Consider the following 9820-nt stretch of genomic DNA (forward strand, 5'->3'; position numbering starts at 1 on the left):
GGCCACAGCAAGAGGAGGAAAGGGCTTTGTCCAGAAGCTCCCCTTGGACTCGGGATACCCAGATTCTTTCTGGTGGATTGGAGAGATGTTTGTAGTCCTTGTTTCCTCTGTCTCCACACCAGGGCAACTAGATAAGAAACATGAAGGTCACAGGTCTCTAAGAAAGGAATGGCATATAACCTGGTGCCTTTCCCATTTCTGAGGTCATAAGCAGTAAATTAATGGAAAATGACCCAAGATACATAATGAAGGGACCTGGTAGTTTCTTTAACATGGAAGGAGGAAGGGTGTCTGTCTCAACTGCTCAAAGAGGTCCTTCAAATATAACTTTTTTTGACATGTTTCTCTATAAGCTAGGTGGTCAGTGCATAGAGCACCAGGCTTGGAGTTCGAATGTGGCTTCAGCTGTGTGACCCTGGGCAAGTCACTTCACCCCGTTTGCCTCAGTTTCCTCATCTGTCAAATGAGCTGGAAAAGCAAAAAATATCTTTGCCATGAAAACCTCAAATGGGGTCAGGAAGAGTCAGACACAAATGAAACCACTGAACAACAAAAATAAAGAACTCCTGAGTGCAAGAACTATGTGTCTTCCATAGACGTGAAAAAGAGTTGGGCGTATTGTCAATATTTAATAAATGTTTGCTGAATAAATAAATGAACAGATTTGTCTTTGATCTTATTTTACTAACCTTCACTCCAATATAATGTCTTATGGAGCTTTGAGATCTCTAAGCATTACATATGTTCAGAGGCACATTATTTAGCCCATATCACATATACCCGTCCACATGCTTTCTACCTATCCTTCAGGGCCTGCCAATGACACCTCTATCATGAAGTTCTCCCTGACTACTCCAACTTTTCCTTCTGTTTCTCTTCTCTAAACTCCAACAATACTTCTTTGGTACTACACAATCCACCACTGAATTACATAAGTTTAGGTTTGTTTTTTGCTTCTTGTCTCTTTCTCTCCTACTTGATTGTCATTTAAACTTTCTAAGCTCAGTTTCCTCATCTGTAAAATCAAGCTATTGAACTGGTTCTTTCCTAAGGTCTCTTCTGGCTGAGACTTCTGCCTCTTCAGAGTATGGGGTACAACAGAAAGACCTCTAGATTCAGATCAGAAGCCCTGGGTTCAAGCTTTTCCACTCAGCTGGGTGACCCTGGGCAAATCAGCCTTTTTCTTTGTCCTTTGTTTTCCTCATCTATAAAATAGAGTTAATAATGCTCTCCTCACTGGCCTAGCAGTGATGTTTTGTGAGGAAAGCCAGGCTTTCTTTATGAACTACAAAGCCCTACAGAAATTTGATGTATTATGTTTATTCTATTCCCTCAAATGACTGGTCACACAGTAGGAACTGACTTTGACACTTTAAAATCCTAGTTTCTTCACCGCGGGTAACAATATATAGAGCACTTTAAGATTTACAAAGTGCATCATGTGTATTAAGTCATTTAACCCTCACAACAACTTTAGGAGGTAGAGTATCCCCATTTCACAGATGGGGCTGAAGTTTAGGCTGGAAAAGGTTAAGAGACTTATCCAAGGTCACACACTAAAATAAATACAGTATCTGAGATAGGATAATAACTGACAGTTTCCCAGCTCCAAGTCCACTATCTACAGTGCCAACTACTTGCCATCCATCAAAGCACATCAGGATCCCTCCACCCAGTAGTGTGCTGGTAAATATTTAATAACTAGCCTACCTTCCCTCCCAAATGTGTGTACAACATACTTTTAAAAAATCTTTACCTCCTGTCTTGGAATCAATACCAAGCTTTAGTTCCGGGCACAGAAGAGTGGTAAGGGCTAGGCAATTGGGGTTTAGTGACTTGGGGATGACACGACTAGGAAGTGTCCGAAGCTGGATTTGAACCCAGGACCTCCAGTCTCTCAGTCCACTGAGCCATCTACATATTTTTGAGTTTAATCTGTATTACTAACACTTTCTGCATGATTTTAAGTCTAGACAAGTCTAGACAATCAAAGAAACAATAAATCAAGTTCTGAATTGTAGCATTTGCCTATTTCCCAGTTGTAAATGTTCACATTGAAATTTTAACAACTGGCTCTCCAAAGCTTGTCTGAGCTGGCTTTCCTCCACCCTATTTCTTCATGAGTTGTAGCCACTGGAAAAAGCCATTTGCCCTCTGACCAGCCCTTTGGCAGAAGCTTCTCTGTTCTTAGCCAGATCAGTCTTGGACCAGAGTCCAACACCAAGATGGTCCTAGAAACTGTCCAGCTGGGTAGGAGACGCCTTCCATTGTACTCTGCTTCTACCAGAACCCAGCTTCACCTCCACTCCGTGATGTGTCCTGGAAGGGGGATTTGCAGAGCACCTAATGGGAGTTCGATGAGGAGGAATGGCCGGTGGTTCTCGAGAGTGCAAAAGCAACTGAGGTGGAAGGAGATTTTCTGATTGAATGAAGCAAACCTCAAACCTCCTCATGGGGCCAGACCCAGCAGATGGGCCCAGAGCTACTCCCATGAGGCACATTCTCCTTCCATCCACCCTGGGCACTCACCTCAATGCCCCTAGCAGGGACGTGCCCCTGCCACGAGGTTCCTGTCTCCAAGGCACAGCGGGTTTCACTCCCGCCCAATGGAACCAGTCACAGAAGAGCTTCTACCGGAGGCTGCTGGCTTTGGTGAGAGCCACGGGGCCTCAGCTTACAACTCCAGCAGGACCACTCGCCCTCAGTGGAACCCCAAGCGAGCGTGTTTCCCCTCAGGAGTAAAAAGGGGATAACAACACTTGAACTGCCTGATTCTCGACGTGATTGCCAGGACTTCGTACAAGATACAGGAACTATTTCTCCTCTCTTCTTCGCAAAGTAAGAGGTGTTGGCACCATGGCTAATCAGGAGGTCTCTCCTTCCATCAGTCAGCCCCCCAGGCGAGGAAGGGGAATGTGCCAATGACGTAGTCCCTTTCTCTGTTCAGAGGAAGGTGCAGCCAGCCTGGACCAGCCTTCACCAAACTAGCTGGGGGCAGGGCTGGCTCACAGAGTGCTCTTCCCACCTTGGATAGCCTAGTGCTGGCTGGAGAATGGAATGCGGTGGGCCGAGAATTCCTCCCAGGAGCCACCTGGGCAGCCTAGATCCTGTAGCAGTGATGCTAGTGGGAGTGGGCGGGGAGGGGCTGGGCAGGGTCCAGCGCGCCAGTGTTTATTAATTTTCTGGCTCACTGAGTCTGGAGGCGCATCTGAGTGCGCTTGCAGGTGTCATTCAGTCTATTAAATAATTCAATCTGGGAGGAACCCGGGTGTGCAAGCAAACGTTTTGATGGGGCTTTAAATTTTAATCGCTGCGCAAAAGGATATTAAGCTGGGGGCGGAGGGGAGCGGGACCTGGATGGGAAGAGATGAATTGATGTCTGTGTTTGCTGGGGGGAAAGGCGGGGCAGGATTCCTGGAGTGGGGGTGGGACGTGTTTCTTGAATGGAATGACAGACAGTTCTGTAACGGAAAGAACGATGCACGTATTGTCAGACGCCTCACTCTTGCCCCATGTGTCTTATGGTCGTCTTGAGTAAGTCATTACTCAAGTTTCCTCTTCAGAGTCTGGATTCCAACCCAGGTTGTCTGACTTCAAAGTCAATATACCTCAACGTTATGGAGGCTTAAACTAGTTAGTATATGTGAAAGTGTTATGTAAACCTCCATTTTCATGTCAGTTATATTAATTCATATAATTACATAATTAATAATAAACGAACTGAAGCATGTGGGGGTGTGGGAAAAGGGTTTCCTTCTTGCATTGGCTTAAGACCTGGTTGGGAAAAGCACTGGGGGAATTCTAAAGGGAAGGAAGAGTGAGGTGGGGCAAGGTTTGGACTGTAACCTTGGAAACTGGCCAATAGGTAACTTCATGAGAAGCCAGCAACCCAATTGGATCTCTGAATGACCCTCCAAACTTCCTTATTGACCACCTGGAAAGAATGTTTGTTGGCCTTCGTTTTTTAGATAGATAGATAGATAGATAGATAGATAGATAGATAGATAGATAGATAGATAGATGAATGGATGAATGGATAGGTAGGTAGGCAGGCAGGAGGATGGATGGATAGGTAGGTAGATAGATAGATAGATAGATATACGTATGTGTGTACATATATATTATGCTTCTTTCCCTACTTCCAATTGAAATAGAAAATCTCTTATGAAATGTAATCCATGAGATGTCTCCTTACTCTCCTAGAATTGCCAGCTCTGCCTTCAAGGGGCTGCCAGTCTGATGGTGGAAATCATTCTCCCATTAGAGTCCAAGTTAAGAAGAAAGCAGAGTGGATGTTTACAGAACCCACAGAAGTAAAACCATTCTCCAAATCCCAGGTCTTTGCTCTTATGTACATACCTTAATAGCCTGCCTCTCAAATCGCCATTTCTAGACTTGACTGATTTCCCAACTGTCTGGCTCACATCTAATTCCTTTCTCTGAAACTTAGTTTCCTCCTCTATAAAATGATGGTACTGAATTAGTGTCTAAGACTATTTCCTCATCTGGCTGTTGTGATTCAAAATGTGGGCAGTGTGTAGTATATTAATGTAATGGGTATCTGTGTCTGTGGGGTATTTGTTTTAGTTTAGTCTTATTCAGTTTTTGAGTCTTTATAGCTTAAAACTCTATTCACCTGAGCCTCAGTTCCCCTCAGGCATAAAATGAAAATAACAATACATGAACTGTTTAAGCCCTTTACATGAGCTTAAAACTTGCACCAAGACTTTTGGGACAGCCTGTGACATAAGAAATGATGAAAGAGACTGTTTCAGAGAAGCTTGAGTCAACTTGCATGAACTGATGGAGAGTGAAGGGAGCAGAATCAGAACAAATTATTTATTTTTTTTTATTTGAAATCTTTAATTAATTAATTAATTAATTGAGAGTATTTTTCCTATGGTTACATGATTCATGTTCTTTCCTTCCCCTCCTCCCACCCCCTCCCATAGCCAATGAGCAATTCCACTGGGTTTTACATGTATCATTGATCAAGACTTATTTCCATATTATTAATGTTTGCATTAGGGTGATTGTCTAGAGCAGTGATTCCCAACCCTTTTTGGCCTACTGCCCCCTTTCCAGAAAAAATATTACTTAGCCCCCTGGAAATTAAATTTTTTTAAATTTTAATAGCAATTAATAGGAAAGATAAATGCACCTGTGGCCATCACCGCCTCCTGTATCACTGCAGCACCCACCAGGGAGCAGTGGCGCCCACTTTGGGAATCACTGGTCTAGAGTCTACATCCCCAATCATGTCCCCATCGACCCATGTGATCAAGCAGTTGTTTTTCTGCTGTGTTTCTACTCCCACAGTTCTTCAGGAGAATAATTTATACAATAACAATAACATAAAATCTTGAAAGATTTAAGAGCTCTGAGGGACACAGTGACTAATCACAATTCTAAACATTAAATAGAGATGGGGTGAAGTATACTACCTATATCCTGACTCATGGTGCAGAAGGAAACATACATTCTTTTTTTTTTTTATTTTAAACACTTAACTTCTGTGTATTGGCTCCTAGGTGGAAGAGTGGTAAGGGTGGGCAATGGGGGTCAAGTGACTTGCCCAGGGTCACACAGCTGGGAAGTGTCTGAGGCCGGATTTGAACCTAGGACCTCCCGTCTCTAGGTCTGACTCTCAATTCACTGAGCTACCCAGCTGCCCCCAGAAACATATATTCTTGGACATGGTTAACATAGGATTTTTTTTTGATTGGCAGTACATATTTATTACAAAGGTTTTGTTTTGTTTTTCAACTTGAAGATGGGGAAGTAAGAGGAAGAGAAAATAAATACTTGATTGTTTTGGGTTTTTTTTTTAAACCCTTACCTTCTATCTTATAATCAATACTACATAGTGCTTCCAAGGCAAAATAGTGGTAAGGGCTGGGAAGTGTGGGTTAAGTGATTTGTTCAGGGTGACACAACTAAATGTGTCTAAAGCCAGATTGAACCTAGGACCTCCCCTCTAGGCCTGGAGCCAGGATAACTGAGTTTGAATCCATGCTGTGACATTGATTAAAAATATGAGCATGGACTTCATCCACCTCTCTTAGACTTAGTTTCTTCATCTGTAAAATGAGGAAAACAATACTAATACTCTCTGCCGTACTGGGGTATTTTGAGGGAAATACTACAGAAATATGCTATTGTAATATTGTTTCTATCCAGATGTCCTGGAATAGCTAGGCTGCATAGTGGCTAGATGTAGGGCCTGGCCTCAGACACTTACTAGCTGTGTGACCAGTCTCCTCGCCTGTAAAATGAGCTGGAAAAGAAAATGACAAACTTCTCCACAAAACCCCAAATGGGGTCACAAAGAGTCAAGCAAGACTGAAACGAGTGAACAACAAACACCAACTGGATGTCTTGCCAGTACCTCAGATTCAATATATCCAAAAAAAAACCAAATAGCTCACTTCTACAAGACTTAAAGAATTAAAAAGTACTTTCTTCACAATAAACTTATGAGACAAGTATTGTATCATTATCCTTATTTTACAAAAGAAGAAATTGAGGTTCAAGAAGGTTAAACAATTTGCCCGTTGTCCCACAGTCAGTATTACAGCCAGGATTCAACTGTATGTGTTCTGGCTTCAAGGTTTGGGTTTTTTTCCATTACACCATGTAGCCTCTGAGCTTATCATCTTTCTCCTAATATCTCTTCCTTTTCCTGACCTCCATACAGAAGGGCCATTCTGCCTTTCAGTCAGTCAGGCTTAAAGGATCACAGAATTTAGATCTGAAAGCTTAAAAACGTCCGTCATCTTTGAGTTTTCTTTCCTTCCCTTCCCTCCTGACCCCAATCTGATCGGCTTCTCATCCTAGAAGCTGTGTCCTCTTTTCTGCTCCTCACACCATGACACGAAGCCTTCATCACTTCACGCATTCTAGTCTCTCTCCATCTCCAATCCATCAGTCACATCACTCCTAAGGTAACCTTCATGTACAAGTCTGGTCCCGTTGTGACCCTGAACAAAAATCTTTAGTTATTCACCAAAGCTTCCAACACAAAGTCCAAAGTCTTTATTCTGATAATCAAGGCCCCATAATCATTTCCCAATAATGCAATGGAAAGAGCTCCCGGGAAAGAACCCAGAGGACCTGGATTCAGATCCTAGACATGCTACTTCTTCTCTTTGTAACCTTATACAAGTCTTTAAAATTCTCTGATGATCAAATCCCCCCTCAGTAAAATGGCCGGGTGATTTGGATTATTGTTCAGTCATTCTATTTGGGGATTTCTTAGCAAAGATACTGGAATGGTTTGCCATTTCCTTCTCCTGTTTATTTTTACAGATGAACAACTGAGGCAATAGAGTTAAGTGACTTGTCCAGGGTCATACCGTCAATAAATGTCTGAGGCCAGTTTGAACTCAGGAATATGAGTCTCTCTGATTCCTCTAATGCAGTGATTCCCAAAGTGGGTGCCACTGCCCCCTGGTGAGTGATGCAGCAATCCAGGAGGGCGGTGATGGCCACAAGTGCATTTATCTTTCCTATTAATTGCTATTAAATTTTTTAAAAAATTAATTTCCAGGGGGCTAAGTAATATTTTTTCTGGAAAGGGGGTGGTAGGCCAAAAAGGGTTGGGAACCACTGCTCTAATGATTTGTCCACTGCACACCCAGGTGTCCTCATTAGGATTAGATGACTTCTAATGTCCTTTCCAACTTCTAGTCCTACAACTCTACTGCCTTTGTAGTCTTAGGTTCCATTACTCTCCTTAACTCTTCATTCCAGCTAAACTTAAACTCTTCAGTGTCCCTCAGTCATGCCTTGCTTATTACTTTCTCTGAACGATTGCCTTCCAACTGAAATGCTCTCTCCTCCTTCCCCCACTTCCCCATACAGCAATTCTGTTCATTCTTTAAGGTTCTGCTTGGCTACAACTTTGGCAAATGGTAGGACTGACCAAACTGTTAAAAATGTAATCCTCCTTCCTGCCCAAATCCAATTAGAGCATGTAGTGCTTGTACTTCTAACTGAATTCTTTCCACACACTGCCTTGTGACATCTCTTACATTTCTGTCTTGTACTTCTAAATTTTGCATAAGTTCAAGTCTTATTTCCCAACTAGACCATAAGTTCCTTAAGGACAAAGATATGTATCCTATTTTTCCTCTATACTTTCCACAACCCTTCACATAATGCCTTGCACATAGTAGGTGCTTGATAAATATTCATTGACTATTCATTGAATAATTTCAGAGACCCTTGGGTACCCAGGTAGCACAATGGATAGAATGCTGGGCATCAATTCCTGGAGGTCTTTCCAGTTCACATGGAATTCCTCCAGTTCATTATTCCTTTTATTTAGCACAATAGTATTCCATCAACAGATACCATAATTTGTTCAGCCATTCCCCAATTGAAGGGCATCCTCTCATTTTCCAATTTTTTGCCACCGCAAAGAGTGCGGCTATAAATATTTTTGTTCAAATCTTTTTCTTTATTATCTCTTTGGGGTACAAACCCAGCAGTGGTATGGCTGGGTCAAAGGGCATAGCATAGCCCTTACCACTTTGATGCCTTGGAACCAGTACTTAGTATCGATTCTAAGACAGAAGGTAAGGGCTTAAAAAATAAAATTTGATAAGCTCACTATTTTTCTTCAAGTCTTTTACTAAAATGTTGAGAAGTCCAAGGCCAAGAGATAGATCCTTGAAGTCACTAGAGCCCTCTGACCAAGTTGACATTAACTCACTAAAGACTTCAGGCTCAGTCATTCTGAATCTACCTAAGTGTACCATCATCCAGCCCATATTTCTCTATCCATCCAGGCAGCCAGTTGACAATCAATCAATCAACAAATATTTATTAAGCAACTCACTTCTATTTTATAGGCCTCATCTGTAAAATGAAGGGTCTGGACTAGATCTGAGCTGTCAAACACTTGTCCCAGACTACACGGAGTCCACAGCGTTTCCCAGTATTGTAGAACCATAATTGGGAAAAATTATCAAAATAAATATAAATACAATAAAACATAAGTAATGTTACATTTTAAAACTATGTCAACCCACAAAGATCCTTATATATGGATTGGTGACCTCCACTTTCTAGGTAGCTGGGTGGCATATGGATAGAGTCCTGGACCTGGAGTGTCTTCCTGGGTTCAAATCTGGCCTCACATGCTTACTAGCTATATGACTCTGGGCAAGTTATGTAGTTCTCTTTGCCTCAGTTTCATTATCTATAAAAAAAAGCTGAAAAAGGAAATGGCAAACCACCCTAGAATCTTTGCCAAGAAAATCTTAATTGAGGTCATTAGAAGTCAGACATGACTTAAAACAACATATTTCTATTTGAGTTTGACATCCCTGGACTAGATGACCTCTTGGAACCCTTCAAACTCTGACCATCTCTGATCCTATAAGGTAGGTTGTGAAAGTAAGTATCTAAGAGGCAACTCGGTTGCTAAATGGATAGAGCACCAGGCCTCTAGTAAGGGGGTCCTGGGTTCAAATCTAATCTCAGACACTTCTTAGCTGTGTGACCCTAGGGGAGTCACTTAACCCCAATTACCTAGCTCTTACCACTCTTCAGCCTTGGAATCTGTACTTAGTATCAATTCAAAGACAAAAGGTAAGAGTTGGAGGAAGAGGAGGAAGGAGAAGAGAAGGAGAAGAAGGAGGAGGAGAAGGAGGAGGAAAAGGAAGAAGAGAAGGAGAAGGAGAATGAGGAGAATAATGAGAAGCAGAAGGAGATGAAGAGGAAGAGAAGGAAGGAAGGAAGGAAGGAAGGAAGGAAGGAAGGAAGGAAGGAAGGAAGGAAGGAAGGAAGGAAGGAAGGAAGGAAGGAAGGAAGG

General features: G+C 42.3%; 1 protein-coding gene across 1 annotated transcript in view; it reads right to left on the reverse strand.

Moving 5' to 3' along the window:
- Positions 1–3187: 3187 nt before the first annotated feature.
- GRM4 (glutamate metabotropic receptor 4) overlaps positions 3188–9820 on the reverse strand; it is a 431343-nt gene continuing 424710 nt past the window's right edge. The window contains exon 8 of the mRNA XM_044675279.1: positions 3188–3310. Coding sequence (XP_044531214.1) covers positions 3188–3310 — 123 coding nt within the window. The remainder of the gene's footprint in view (positions 3311–9820) is intronic.

This window comes from Gracilinanus agilis, chromosome 4 (genome assembly GCF_016433145.1).
Source record: "Gracilinanus agilis isolate LMUSP501 chromosome 4, AgileGrace, whole genome shotgun sequence".
NCBI lineage: Eukaryota > Metazoa > Chordata > Mammalia > Didelphimorphia > Didelphidae > Gracilinanus > Gracilinanus agilis.